Source organism: Simochromis diagramma, unplaced genomic scaffold (assembly GCF_900408965.1).
Source record: "Simochromis diagramma unplaced genomic scaffold, fSimDia1.1 OVJJ01000602.1, whole genome shotgun sequence".
Taxonomy (NCBI): domain Eukaryota; kingdom Metazoa; phylum Chordata; class Actinopteri; order Cichliformes; family Cichlidae; genus Simochromis; species Simochromis diagramma.
The window spans coordinates 11,787,098-11,802,733 of record NW_024387040.1 but is presented as its reverse complement, the minus strand read 5'-3'; the positions used below and the strand labels follow the sequence as shown (position 1 = coordinate 11,802,733).

Below are 15,636 nucleotides of genomic sequence, written 5' to 3'. Positions count from 1 at the left end.
AACCTGGAAGTAGTTGACATCTTGGATGACGTCCATGTTTAAATTAATTACATGCCACAAGAGACCAGTATTTAATGTTTGTCCATTTAACATTTAACAGCACAGACAATGCAGTTATGATTTAATCCCAGTGACTAAAGCGTTCACCAGCACTAACTGATAACGTCATAAACTCACTAACACAAGAAAGCCATACCTGTGTTTTTTTTTTTTAAAGGTTTCATCAACAAAATAAGTATAAATCTAGATACTGAGAAGAATATGAACACTTAATTATTCATTAGATTAAATAAAATTCTTACTGATCTCCAAGCACTCTTAGTCTGAGGACGTCTTCTTTCTTTGCTTGTGAGTTTGTAAACACACCTTGAAAATTCAGTTTGATGAAAATTAAATGGGGAAAAAAGACAAAAGTAACTTTTTATGATGTTTTCTCCTTTTTCTTTCCTTACCTGAGTAAAATCGCATCTTCTTTTATGTATGATAGAAATTATTTATTTATGATTTCCAGCGTATTAAACCATACAGATTAGTCTCTGTTGTTGCTAAAAGAATATTGCTTTTACTGCTCTAGGCCTCTGTGGGTCCCGCCAATTGATTGAATTATTTGATGTTCATTGTGCTGCTGCCTGCATTTATGGTCTTAGGTTATTGTGCATCAGGTGTTTTGGTTTTTGAAAACTAATGTTTGCATTCTGGTTTAAGGTGTGTTTTTACACAAGTCAGCTCTGAGTTGTGCTTTTGGAGGGGAGGTATGGCAGCTTTATAACTGGTCAGGGAGGCACAGACATGTAGGGAATAATAAAGCAGAGATTAATGCCACTGTTGGGGGAGAAAAGTCTACAAGCTGCTGAAATTGCAGCACCACTGTTTTTTTGTCTGTTTTTTTTTTTCTTTCTTTTTTTGGCATCATGACAGTAGATCAGTAAAGTGTCTTTTCCTCTTTGTCAGGTCCGCAGCGTGAGTTCAGTGGTGACCCGTCGCAGAGAACAGCGGGTGCTGGTGATGGTTGTCACAATGGTGGTATGCTACCTGGTCTGCTGGCTGCCCTATGGTGTGGCAGCTCTGCTTGCAACCTTCGGCCCGCATGATCTTTTGACACCAGAGGCGACCATCATGCCGTCACTGCTGGCCAAATTGTCCACTGTCATCAATCCCTTTATCTACATATTCATGAACAAACAGGTGGGTTAGTGCTCTTTATTTGTCTTAATGACTTTTTTGCAAACATCACTCTCTCTCAACATCTCTTCAGTTTTATTCTAAAACATGCTTACAGTAGAAAAAGCAGCATCTCTTTTATATAACTGTAGATCCATCATAATTCATTTAAGGTTGTCTACATCTTTAGAGACGAACATGCAAACTTAGAATTTGTTTGGATTAGTTAGTGTTGACATGTTGGAGATGTAAGCATACAGTTTATGGTACCTAATTTATGCAGACATAAACGCGGGTAACTACCCAAATGGATGTTGTGTGGCCCTTCCTTCCTACCTATAATTAAACCAAACCGAAAGCAGTTTTTCTGTGACAAAATGAAAAATTAAACATTTGACCCTTTTACAGAGACTCTTTTCACACCTGGAAGCTATATCTAAACTAAATTGTGACTTCACAGCTCTGATTGATGGCACAAATGGTTTAACTGAGTCTACTCTAAGCTCAAAATGACACCTTTTCAATGTTTGCTTGGTTCAATCAACAGTGCAAATTTCTAGATTTATCAAAATTACTGAAAGGCAGAGATCATTTACATTACATTACATTTAAAAGCTGGAACCATAAAATTTAGGTGTTTTCAAAACCAAGAAAGGGGCAAAAACTTTCTCACAGCACTGGCTTAATGTCATTTACACAGAGTAAAAGAGATGTATACATTAAACATTTAGAGGGTAATAAATTGAGTAAGAACCTTTTTAAACAGTGAGATTGAGTCTTCTTCTAGTCTGTCACATGGTTGGCAAGTTTAATCTGATATAATACTTGATGATGTAATTAACTCCACTCACAATGTCCCTGAGGAGCTTCCCTTAGGTCATTCCAGAAGCAACGTTGGTGAGTAGTAGGGGAAAACATTATCACTAATGGCCAGCCGGTTCCAGAGACAGCTGCACCCTCAAACTCCAACCAGCTGACTTGCATTCACTTAACAATGCACATATACTACCACAATCTGAGGATTTGCAGACGTTTTCAATGCATGAGCACTACGCGGCATGAGAACAAGAACAGAGGGGTGCTTTGTTTGACAGGGACAACTTTAAAAATCAATGATATCTTAGAAAGAAACACACAGTGCAAACATAATAAAAGGCATGTAAAGGACACTACATCCTTCTGACCTTCTCCAAAGATCATACCGCTTTTATTCTGAGGTTATTGGTAAATTTATGGGTTTTCATAAAATATGGATGACAGATGGAGGGTGGATGTTTTTTATTGAGATAGCTTAAAGAATGCTTAAAACAGAGAGAGTTCAGCTTGTCTTGATTGCTGACTGGGTGTAGTTATTAAGACTGGTTCAACTTCATATTGCAGTTGCTCACTGCTGGTTGTTTGAGGTTTACTTCTTTGCAACTTTTCTAGGAGTGCAGTCAATTGTCATTTTGTTTTTGTTTTTTTGTTGCACAGTTCTCAAGGACATGCATTTTCTCAGTTTTGCGTTCTACATGCCGACCGTCAAGGCAGCGTCATCTTTGTTTGCATCTTCCACTGACATTCAAAGAAACTCATCTTTGAACTGCCATATGCAGGCTTTAGAATTGTGGCTTTATATGAGCAAAACATCACTCGCTCCATCTTCAAGGCAAAATAATCTATTATCTTTTTATCTCTCCTTGATATTTTTTTTTTTAGCTAAACAAAAATATTACATAGCAGCTGATTGTTCAGTGGATTTGCTGATTTAACTGAGCGTTGCCAGAAGCCATTTGTATCAGCTCTGACTCCAATTAAATCCATAAACTTCTCAACCAGAGGCAACAATAAAAGTTAAATATTTTCTTGTTAATAATCTGAATATCAGCCACTGTCCCTACCAAAGGCTCCTAATGATCTGTTAGAGAACAAAACAGTGCTGTATTTAAATTGGACAAAATGTTCTTACACCTCATTTTTGCTCTTATTTGTGAACAGAGCGGACGCCACTGGGAGGCCTCTCTGTTGTGCTGTTCTTTAGAAAAATCACTTTTTGGGAGTCGCCTGTTTGTTGCCTCTCCAGTGCATCTGTTTTCACTTTCGTTAGTACCAAAGCAGGTGAAATGCAGTGATTTACAGTGATGTATGCTTGCAAACAGTAAGGACTGATGCTCTGTCCATTAATATGCTGCTTGGAAAAAAAAAAAAGAGAACATTCAGTTGTCAGAATGAAGCGCCTTGAGGCGACTTTTGTTGTGATTTGGCGCTATATAAATAAAATTGAATTGAATTGAAAGTATCAAAAGGTTTCTATGCAAAAATCCAGTGACTAAAGAAACATAGGATTTACACTTGTGGAGAAAGCAAGCAGACGTCCTCTCACCCTCTGCTGTCTCTTTCTTTACATATTCAGCTAGAACACACATGACATGACAAAGACAGATCTGACATTACTCTAACGGTGTCAAAGTCATAAAACACCCCCACCTCGCCCCCCTGTTCAGTTGTGATACACATCAGTGACATTTACGGACGATGGAAAATCTAGTTGATGTTACTGCTGTTCCTAAATGACAGCAGATCAAACTTCAAGGTGCTTTTTAGCAATTTCACTGTAGATAAATCTTTAAAGCAGTCATTAGCAGATTAATTTAATGACTGCAAACAAATCAGATCAGCACACAGAGGATGGCTTTACGCAATTATTTTTATTACAGTGAGAAAAAAACGATGGTTTCTATGGTTTCTCCTGTTATGTCAGTAAACCTTAAAACCTTATCAGAGTTGTCAAAAGTTCATCTAAACAATGATACTGGGTAAAATCTACTTTCTTTTTTCTTTTTTACCTCTACAAGTCATCTTAGAAAGATTCCTTTGAGCTTCTGCCCCATGTAGACATGATTGCATCGCATAATTTCTGCAGATTTATCCACTGCATTCATATTCATTCATTCATATTCATACTGGAAATCAAGAGCAAGCAAGTTTTTGCCCTTCTTGTTCTTCAGGGGAGGTTCGTGTCCTTTCTGAGTTCATCTTAGGACACCTGAATTGTAGATTGACAGGTGTACCATCCCAGTCAGACTTCTCTCCTGACAACCTCTCCTGAGGAGGTCATGTCAGGTGGATGCTGGGCATTTGACATCTAAAGCAAGAGTCCACCTGGGACTCATCTTCCTGCCTTACTGAGTAAGGGAAAAACATAAGTGATGCGGTGATCAGTACTCTTGCCTCAGCACTTGGTTCAGATCTGCGAACTGGTCGGGGGGTGGGAGGGGTGTCTTTCTGTGTAGAGTTTCCTGTAGAAGTTTCCCCAAGCGCTCCAGCCTTCTCGTAGAGTACTACGACATGCTTGTTAGGTTTATGGGGATTCTAAATTAGAGCCCGACCAATGTGGGAGTTTTTAGACTGATACCAGACAATATCGAGTATTTTGTTTATATTTATTTGCTTTCAGACACACAAAACAAATGACAATGAAGCTTAAAAATAATCTTGTTTATAATTCTCACAGCAAGTTATGAATTTGTCTTTTACGCCCTGCAACAACCAGCCCATCTGAGCAGAGCGCCCTCTAGTGGACAAACTATGCAGTGTCAAAACTCAAAACATGCGTGAAGGGTGTTTCTGCTCCCTCCGCTTTACTTATTGAAGTTTCATTCATCAGCTGGTATAAATATTGAAACATATGACTGATATATCAGTATGGCTCTGGTCTAATTTGGCTGTACGTGTACATGTGGGTGTAAGTGGCTGTCCATCACTCTGCATTAGCCCAGCCACTAGTGACTTGTAAGTATGCGCCTGGTCTCTTACCCTAGGACAGTGTTGTGGCCATTTTTGTTGAATTTTTATGAAACATAATTTGTATCCATTTTTGATTTTTCTTTAATACAATAAGAATATCATAGTTTGCTTTGTCAGTCTGTAATTAATTTTACTTTTGGGAAAGTTTTGGAAAAGTGGTTAGTTTGGTAACTTTTGGACCCTCCCATTAATTAAGGGATTAAGAGCACACTAGGGGGTGTGGTGGAAATGTTTTGTTTTTTTTTGTTTAACAAATGTCAGTTGGGACGAGGGTTTAAAATGATTTGTTGACCACTTTTTGAAATATAATCAAATTAACTTTCGTTTATGTTTAAGTTGTAAGACATTATTGGGTTGATTTTTTTTCTTTGTATTTTACCACGAAATAAACGCCATATATTTTCAAAGAAGTCAGAAGTGTGTTCTGAAACAAACCACCTGTTGCCACTCACGGCCTTTTCGTGGACTATTTTTCTGTTTTGGAACTTAAGAGGCGGCGACAGACAGCCTGGATAGGCTCCAGCCTCCCTGTAACTCAAAAAAAGAAAAAAAGTTTATTTATTCAGTTCTGTTTAAACCAAAATACAGTGGGGTGTGAGAATGACAAAACAAAACAAATGGATGTACAAACAAATGGAGAGAGACTTAACTGAAACATTGGCTGTTCCCACCTTTCAGGTGCACTCATTTCCCCATTTTAATCATTTTTACTACCTGGATTGTTTCCCAAGAAAAATGGCATATAGTAGGAAGAATGGATACAAGCGTTTACAACACCTGATGTTATACATATCTTTATGCCCGTGGCTTTGACAAAATCTCAGCATACATCTTGGGAGTGAGAACTGTCAGGGTGACTAGAGAAGCCAGATACCTGTTATTTTAGCCAAACTGGATTTTTCCTTAGTGGGGATAGGTTAATTGATTAATCCAAATTGCTCATAGGTGTGAATGCAGGAGTGAATGTGAGTGCGAATGGTTGTCTGTCCCTGTGCGTTAGCCCTGCGACAGACTGGCGACCTGTCCAGGGTGTACCCTGCCTCTCGCCCTATGACAGCTGGGATAGGCTCCAGCGACCCCCACGACCCTGAAAAGGATAAGCGGAATGGATGGATGGATTTTTCCTTTGTAATATGGTGCATTATTATGCTGCAGCAAGCCAGAAAGTTGTACATTCATGCCTATTAAGGGCTGTGTATAATCAGCAGTGACATTCACATTGTGGTATTCAAATCACTGGTGTTAAGGGGCACAAATTCTGCCAAGAAAACTTTCCTCACACCTTCACAGCAACACCAGGAAGAGTGCAAACTGCTGACACAAAGCCAGTTGTGTCTTTGGATTCACGCTGTTCTTGCCAATTTCTTTTCAAGAGTGGAACCTTCTAATAAAGTGCTGAGCAGGAGGAGTGATGACAGTCCTAACAACCACTCAGAGCAGATTTAAGTTTTAAAACTGCTTTTTCTCCTTTTTTACTCAAAAAAAAAGCTCAGAAAAACAGCCAAATTACATCAAAATCAACGTAACGTATCTCATCCATTTGTATTCTTGCAAAATTTTCTTTCCGTCATATCCTGTCATCTGTGATATATGCATTTTTAAATTCAGCTATCGTTTGATGTTTTCCGATGGTACTTTGTATAGTGACGCAAGGCGTTTTTTTTTTTAATGTGTTAATCTGTCACGGCAGGATGGTTTTTGACAGGATTCAGATGCCCCGTGTTACATTTTCATGAGCGGTGACCTCCAGAGCTCAGCAAAATTATTGCTTTTTAATACCTTGTGACATCTCGATGAATCATAAGAAAAATGAGGGGAATATGAGGTATTCAAACGTATTGATTGGGTGGAGGAAAAAGCAAAACTTGACCGGGAAAAAGGAAAAAATATGCAAGGTTAGATTAAGGATGAAAGAGTAAAAGAATGCAGGTAAAAAAAAAATTACAGAAGGAAATGGAAGATGACACAGGAAAAGGGGAAAACAGAAAAAAATCCAAGGTGAGGAAGGGAGGACAGAAGAAATAACTGTAATGAGGAAGCTGGATGTAAAGGCTGGAGGATGGATGTTAAAAGAGGGGAGGAAAATGAAGAAACTTTTTTCAAGAAAGAAGGAATGAAATGAAAATTTGTTAGACTGGCAGTGAAGAAGAAATGTCAGAAATATAGTAGAAGTTGGAAAAGTATACAAGACATTAAGATGAAGGAAAGGTGGGAAAGAGAAAGGTGATGGGCAGGAGGAGTAAAGGATGAAGTTCTTTTTAATCTTGCAAAGGTAGCGTGGCTTTGATTTTGATTAGCATGTTACTATCAGGGAGCGACACAGTGCCGTGGTGACCTTTTCCTTTTTTCCTCTCTCTCATACGTTCACGCAAACAGTCTTTTATCTGCCTGTGTCTGCTTTTATCTGCTGCCTCTGCCTGTCGTTCAGGTGCTGAAGTTGTCACTTTTGAGCTCGTGAGACATTTAAACCATCTTTGATGGCTGACTTATTACGACGGTAAAGTTTTTAGGGTTTGTATGTGATGATTAAGCAACTAACTGAACTTTCAGGACTTCGGATAAGCTCTCGGGAGGCCACGTGGGAGGCCGCACTGTGTGGCGCTTTCAGTCTTCAGTTCCTCCCAGCCCATAACTATGGCAGCAATGTGTTGAGGCGAGTTGAAGACTTTAAGCGCTGTGCAGATTCACGACCCGGACCTCAGCTGCTACTTTTTCCAGCCCAGTTTATACAGACAATGTAATGAGCATCTTATTTACTTTTTACATGTTGGCTGTTTAACACTATCTTTTATATTTCTGTTACATTTCATCTAAGCAAGTGCATATTTCCTACCCGCTGTATATGCTTTTTTTTTTTTCAATATTTCAACTAAATATTGAAATTAAGTACAATGTATAGGAATTTAGACTTGAATACTTATATTCTATTCTTCCTTATAATTCAAATTCACCATGTGTAAGAAAAAATGCTTTTTACTCCAGTGCCAAATGCCATAAAATGAGGAATTGTGATGTTTTAATGTAATTGACGCCCCTAGTTGAACTACAAATGTGGAGCCCAAAGCCAGTTCCATCCCAAAGAGACCAGCTGCTTGGTAACTTGTTTATTTTGGAGAGGATGGTGTATGTTTGGACTCTCCCCTGAATTCTCCACCAAGATATTTTGTGCTGCAAAACACTGTGGACTGAGTGGCTCATGACTCATGAACAATTTGACCTTACAGGATTACTGAGAATGTTGAATGAATCATCATCAGGTTTTTTTTTTTTATTATAAAGATCTGTTATATCCGTACAGTGATGTATTAAGCTATCGTCATTGGCAACCATCTTGATTTTGAAGCTCTCAGTATTTCAGCCTTCACCACCTTAAATAAATAAATAAATATATTTTTATTTGTATAGCACCTTTCAAGACAGAATCACAAAGTGCTGCACATAAGATTACAAGTCATAAAAAGAGAAAATAAAACAGGCAAAAAATTAACCAAAAGCAGTTTTAAAAAGGTGAGTTTTGAGTTGTTTTTTAAAAACAGCTACTGAGTCCGCAGTTCTTAATGTTTGGGGGAGAGAGTTCCACAGTCTCGGGGCCACAGTGGCAAAAGCTCTGTCACCCTTAGTCCTCCTCTTAGTATTTTTAAAGCAAGTAAGCCCTGATCAGATGACCTCAAAGACCTGCTAGGGACATAGGGCTGTAGCAGATCAAAGATGTAGGCTGGTGCCAGTCCGTGCACAGCTCTGTAGGTCAAGACCAGGATCTTAAAATTGACTCTAAATTTAACAGGAAGCCAGTGTAACTGAGATAACAACGGTGTCACATGTGAGTACTTGGAGGATTTTGTCAAAAGCCTAGCTGCAGCGTTTTGCACAACCTGCAGACGATCCAGAGAACCTTTGCTTAGACACATAAACAGCGAATTACAATAATCCAAGCGTGACGAAATAAATGCATGTATAGCAATCGCCAATTCAGAGCGAGATAAAATCTGTTAGTCACAAGCGATGGTCACTAGCTATTTATCAGTCACAAGACAGACAAACCTGCCTCGAGGATTTCTCTTAAGACATTCCATGTGTAACGTGATGTTTCATTATGTGTTTGAAATTCTTTTTATTGGCTGTTACATTGTGGTTACTTCTCATGCCCTGAAATCAAACATTTGCAAAAAAAGCCTCATCTTCATTAGCTACAATATTCAGTTGATTACACATTAAAGCAGCGGTATACTTAACCAATTTCTTTTTTAAACTTAACAGACATGATTTTGGCTTGATTTGATGCTAAAAGCACATGTGCTTTCAGTTAAGAAGAAATCTTAATATTGCTGATTTAGAGTTGCCACACTGTGGTTAGTTAATTGTGTCAAGCGCATAAAAGTACTCAGCCCACAATTATAATAATATAAAAACCCACTTCTTACATTACAAACAAAGAGCTTTACTGTCTTCTGTTGTAGGCTCACCAAACAAAAGCAGCCCCACCCATATGGAAAAGATATATATATAAATCTTAAAAAGTTTGTATCTGTCTTGTGTGAAACTTGTATGAAAAGCATACAAGAGTGAAAACAGATATAAGATCCCCTGAAAAATTATATAAATGAAACTTGTATGTTTTGGATACTTACTAAAACAATATATGAAAGTAATGAGAAAGTGGCCACTTCCATGAGTAAATCATATAAGCCTTATATTCACTATATGAAGTAGGCCACATCTTATGCAAGTCTTTTATAAGGTTTTACTGTTTCTTTTCCATATGGGCACGCTCTTCTTATAATCGTCTTTCCAGGCGAACGCATCAAAAATTCAATATTTATCCACCTTACCTCACTCTAAACTTATCATATAATGGACAAAAATACAGTGGACTTCAGTCATATATTCAGTTACATTAGAAACAATCTTCAGGGAGCCTCCTTTGTTCTATAGCTAACGATGATGTAACTGAATATAACTTTGCACACAGATTTTTGATTTTTTTTTAACAAATTCAGGCTGGAGGCTGTTACATATTTTTTATCTGACATTATGTACTTAATTTACTTTAATAGGCCATCTGTGTTTGTACTTCAGAAACCATTTGCAAGGTTCACGAGGGAACTAAGACACTGGGAAACTAGGAACTTTAAACTAGGAGTGAGGATAACTAGGAATATGGAGGAAACACACAGCACACAGGAGTTGTGACAGTACGACACAACAAAGAGCAAAGGAAAGCACAGGGAGCAACGAGGATGAGGGAAACACAGCTGGGACTAATTAAACATAAAGAGACAAAGGAAGCAAAGCAGAATACACCACACACAGGACAGGGACTATCAAAATAAAGCAGGAAACAGGAGACAGGCATGGAGACGCAGACTTGACAAGTAGGCGCGACTGACTGTGGAGACACAGGAGATGAACAAACACAGAGACTACACATAAAGAGAGTTCAGGGGGCCGACCACAGCGCAGAGGTGAAATCATGTAGATATGAAACAAATGGACACATGCAGCACTGATCACTCGTGTCTGTTTCCAGAAGACTGGCCACACAGCCACGTTTTCAGTCTCTCATTGTGATGCAGTCCATTTCACCAGAGTTACCAAAGCTGAGCCAAATCAAATAAAGTGCTAATGTGGTCAATGAACACAAACAAATCAATATAACCACCATCAGCATGTAAGCAGGTTACCACACAAGCAGGTCTGTTTTTTCCAAGCGTTTTGTAGATTGCTTTTAATATCCACAATGATGTCATAGTTTAGTGGAGACAACAACATTTTGTGCAATTAGGGCAATCACACACAAAAAAAAAAACTTCCTCCACTGTTTACCAAGGTAAATCGAACCTTTTCATGATTTTGTACAACATGCATTTTATTCTTTTTGTGTGCTCACTGCCTGCATCTTGCTGCACTCTGTATGGACGTCTTCATCTTTTAGCGTTGCTTCCTGGCTGAGGAATTGTAAAATAGTATTTCCTATATAGTGAGCTGCAAAATGTTTAACATTAGCTGCCAATGTCGTGTGTTGGAGGTATTTTCTTTTTCTTTTGTAGAACTATTCACTGAGCAATAAAACAATGCAAAAACACCTACAGATAAAATGTATGACTGGCCAACTGTACATAAATAATTAAAAGTACTTATTCAGCAGAAAACCGTCCCTTTTAAGTGTTTCAATGTATGGATTAATATTACTAATGCCAGTTTTTACTAATGTTTTCTGGTGTGCTGTGAGGGCCACATATCTCTTCAGGAAAAAGTGCCCGAAGCATAGTGTTTGGAGTTTTTAAAGCTTTGGAGTTATAGGGTTTATTTGCATTTTTACTTCATTATTTGAAACTCTGGCCACATTAATACGAGCATCAGAGGTTTTAACAGTATACATGACTGAAATAAGTTAATAAATAAGTTCCTCTTGGAATCATAAATGTGGGCTCTATTCTTGTGAACACCTTTCCAGCGCAGCACAAACTCTAGAGGTTTAGTAGATTTTCCAGTTTGTCTTGAAATAATAAAACGACTGTCTATTTATTTACCTTTTGCAAACTCCTATTTGCTGTATACCACCAGAACTTCTGCACAATAGAAATGATGATATTGAGCACGTTTATTAACACTGCCAGGTGTTATTTCATACGTCTGAAAAATAAAGTAAATCCCTTGAATGAGCCTGGCTTTTGTTTTCAACACTGCACTGCAAAGAATAGCTGCAGACGCCCATCGAAGATGAAAAACACACCACCAACTGTGAAACCCTCACATCATCGCTCCCACCCACTAACCCCAGTCTCTTGCATTAAAGACCACACTTCACATCAAGGTGGTATCACATATTCATTTGTGTTAATCACTCCCACAGGTTTGGAGTGGCAGGTGAGGATTTGGTCACTCATCAGTTCATCATAAAATCCCAATCTGTGTCCGATCTCAGCTGTAATCCCACCTGACGTCAGCTCGCCCTCCTTCCTCCCCAATTTCTCCTTCCCACTTCTCTCCTTTTCTTTTTTCTCTGCGGTTTTACTTTCAAACCAACATTTTCTTTTTTTCTCCCCCAGGCACATCTCTCTAGTTGATTAACACACTGGGATTTGAGACGAGCAGATTTAAAGCACACAGCTAATTTTGAACGCTGCATAATTTCCTCAGGGTAACAGAAATTAATTGGCTCATATGAGGAATTATCAGCCAATTGCTCAAGTGTCTTAGTTAAAAAGCACTACAAACTGGTCTCATTTGTCATATCAATAAGTGGGTGTCTACATTTTCAAAGGGTGCTAACATGCTGGAGGAAACTGCATGCCGAGGTGTCGTGTTTCATGCAGCACGCTTGTTTGATCTGCAGCACCCTGGGGAAATGTAGTAGACTTTAAGTATACATGTGGAACTGGGGAGTATACTAAGTACACTACGTTTATCCAGGGGATGCCTGCCGGACTCAAAACATGCAGAAGACAGAAAACTTGAAAGTGTGTAATTGCAAACCTCCTCTTATTTTTCAATGACTTCACTTTGATTATCATTATATGGTATTTCTGTCTGTGCAACATCCAGTTAGTTCTGATCTCTTGGTCATTTCGTTGCTGTCTCTTATTCCTTACATTAATACACTTCTGTTAACAAATATCTGAAATATACCAAAGTTATGAACACTGGAGAGAAACATCTATTCTTATCAGTATTTTCAGTGTTTGCTGTTATTGCTGAATGATTACTATTACTTCTTTCTCCATTGTTTTCCAGTCTTTCTGCTGTGCTGTCTGTTTCACTTTTTAACCTCAGTTAAATACTATTACTACTACTAGTAAGTACAGGATTTACAGTACTGTGCAAAACTTGTCCATCCTTTTTGAATCTCTTTTCCTAGTTTTTCTTTGGATGTTGTCTGATTTTTCATTCATTTTCAGTTCAGGATCTTCAATCACATCGTTATTAGTGGTCTGTCTAAAAATTACAAAAGGTAACAGTCAGACAGGCATGAAACAGCACTTTTGATCCAACAAAGGGATTCCCAAAGAGCTTTAGCTGAAAACACGATATATCACAGAACGGTGTGCTGTGTGTACTGATATCTTAAAGCATTATTTACAGCAAAATAAATGTATCTGAAAGGCACGTCCTTAAGAAAAAGGGGAAAAAAATACAGCAAAGACCTGACTCAGGGCCTGAGAGATACAGCTGCCCTTTGAGTCGATCCATCTGTTGTTTGCTCAACCCTCATCAGAAATGGACTCAGTGGAAGGATGGCTGTCAAAAACGCATTCTTAAGGAAGGGAAACAGTGAGAAAAGGCTGAAGTATGCCAAATTACACACAAACTGGACTGAAGATCAGTGGCATTTGGTCTGATATGTGGTTCAATTCCTCATCAACATCTTGTCCAGAGTCAAGTCAATTATGATTGCAGAAAAGCACCATCCACCATGCAAAACCATGCGGAAAGCATCTGATGTGCAGCAGCATAAAACACACACAAACGTAATGGAACGCTGTCAGTCACTTCTCAGAGCCCAAACCTTAACATTATTGAGGTGTTGTGGGATCACCTTGACAGAGAACAGAAGAACAACAAAACAAAAGCAGCCAGCATGCAAAGAAGAGCTTTGAGTCTCCTTCAAGAAGTCTGGGGAACTGCTTACATACAGAATTACATATCATCACTTCTAGAATACTATTTCTAAGTCTACACTTTCACTGATACTGTAGCTACAGTCAACACTTTACCTGCTTCTGTTTCTACTCATAGTACTATGTCATTACAGCATGCATTAGGATTTTACCACTGGAAGTCAAAATAAGATGGTTATTCTGAACTTCAGTAATCTGTATTCAACACAAAAGAGCAAGCATCAGTGACAGAGGTGAAACTGAATTATTTAGTCATGAAAGGGTGAGTTGGCGTTGAGGTGGGTTGCAAAGCAGTGTGTAGATGTACCACAGTTCTATTCAGTCTAAAGCAGCTTAAATTATTCTTAAATTTTACTGCAAACTACTGAAACAAGTCTTGTTATGTCTCTTGTGGGAATTATATCATTTTTATATCATGTTTATTCTTCGATATCCTTTTTATTAAGCTTTGAGTAGTGGCATTTGGTTAAAACATTTATTCAATATATTACACATATAGTTTCAATCATGTTATTACACATATTGCAAAATGTGCTTAGAAAAAGTTGGCCTTCTTTCTGGTAAGAGGTTACAAGCTTTATCTGGTGAGGTGAAAAGGTGATCACAGATCTTAATATTCATCAAGTCAAAAGTCACCTGCAGTCACGTTCACCTCTTTTACCTCCTAACCAAACACCCAAATCTACAGATTTCAGCCATTAACAAACTCATTACCACTCTGCGGCTAATCCTGTGTGTGTCTGTGTGTTTTTGTGTAGTTTTACAGGTGTTTCACAGCATTCTTCAGCTGCTCCATCCCTGAGCAGAGCTCCACCTTAAAGACGTTTTCTCGGGTGACTAAGACATTCCGCTCCAACCGCCATGAGAAGGAACTCCAGGTGTTTGCCGCCGCTCCATCCACAGCCTTGCCCACACCCCGCTCCTTTCACGAGTCCTCGCTGGAAGCCAATCACGTGGCTCAATCTCCAACAAAAAGAGACTGTGTGGTTTCCCAAACTCCTACTGCTGTCAGCCTCAAACCTAAACTGATTCTGGTGGCTCACTATAGGGAATAAAAACAAAGACAACAGGAGGTGAATGCTCAGAGAAACAAGAAGGCGCAAACGAGCGGGAGAACAGGTCTCCAATTAAGAAACAAATCCTCTTAATAGCTGGAAAGAACGATTGCAGTGGGACCACAGTGGGGGTTTTAAATACAAGCTGGGATGCTTTAATCCCAGAACAGGTTATCATTGCTGTGTGAGGTCGGCAAACAGGGATAGAGGCTCTGTGTACAAATCAGAAGACAGATTTGAAGATTAGGGCTACACAGAGTGCTATGTGTTAAAACCACACACTTCTGCCATTAGGATGTACCCGCCATAATCACATCCATTGTACACAAGAGCACAAATGTTGCATTAAAGCTCACTTACCTCTGCCTAAAGTTTACCATTAAGGACCATGTATTTCTTTCACACTGGAAGACGGATAATTCTACCTAATTCTGCAGAAATGGTCAGGGATGTATGGTCAGAACATGACCCACGCAGTGCCAATGTGGAGAGGAAGATTACAAAACAAGAAGCCTGCTGTTTTAGAAAAAGTGGATATTCGCTTTTACTAAATGTTTAATCACGATGTGATGGGGGCTCTGCTTACATAATGGTTGTTTTTGTGGACGGACTCATGCTTGGTTTTAACAGCAGTGCATTTGGAACGGATACATCGACAACACTTTGATTTGAGCCCCCATTATTTAGCAGTTACTAGCTGTATATACAGATTTACTAAGTGGTTTATAGCACATTGTAATGTGTTTGCAAGTATGTGTCTTTATGTAATTAATTGCATTTGAAATTAAACCCTTTATTTGCGTGTATTCAGATGTGTATATTTGTGTGTGTGTGTGTGTGTGTGTGTGTGTGTGTGTGTGTGTGTGTGTGTGTGTGTGTGTGTGTGTGTGTGTGTGTGGCGGAATGTGTTAGCTACAAGCCAAGAATTAGCATGTTTATTAGGCCACTGCTAGTATGTCAGTAATGGGTATGGAAATAAGCACGACTGCACTTTAATGATTCAGATGTCCCAATGG

The 15,636-nt window shown here is 38.8% G+C and overlaps 1 protein-coding gene and 1 long non-coding RNA gene across 2 annotated transcripts in view; one reads left to right on the top strand and one right to left on the bottom strand.

The window, feature by feature from the left end:
- The window catches only part of tmtopsb (teleost multiple tissue opsin b), a 46,241-nt gene extending 30,815 nt beyond the window's left edge, over window positions 1–15,426 (top strand). The window contains exons 3-4 of the mRNA XM_040044338.1: window positions 952–1,185; window positions 14,324–15,426. Of these exons, the coding sequence (XP_039900272.1) occupies window positions 952–1,185; window positions 14,324–14,620 (531 nt within the window). The 3' untranslated portion in view covers window positions 14,621–15,426. The remainder of the gene's footprint in view (window positions 1–951; window positions 1,186–14,323) is intronic.
- On the bottom strand, window positions 899–2,193 carry LOC120741427. Its single transcript, XR_005697627.1, has 2 exons — window positions 1,916–2,193; window positions 899–1,163 (listed from the first exon to the last, which is right to left on the bottom strand). It is a non-coding gene; the product is annotated as an uncharacterized LOC120741427 (long non-coding RNA).
- Window positions 15,427–15,636: the final 210 nt, after the last annotated feature.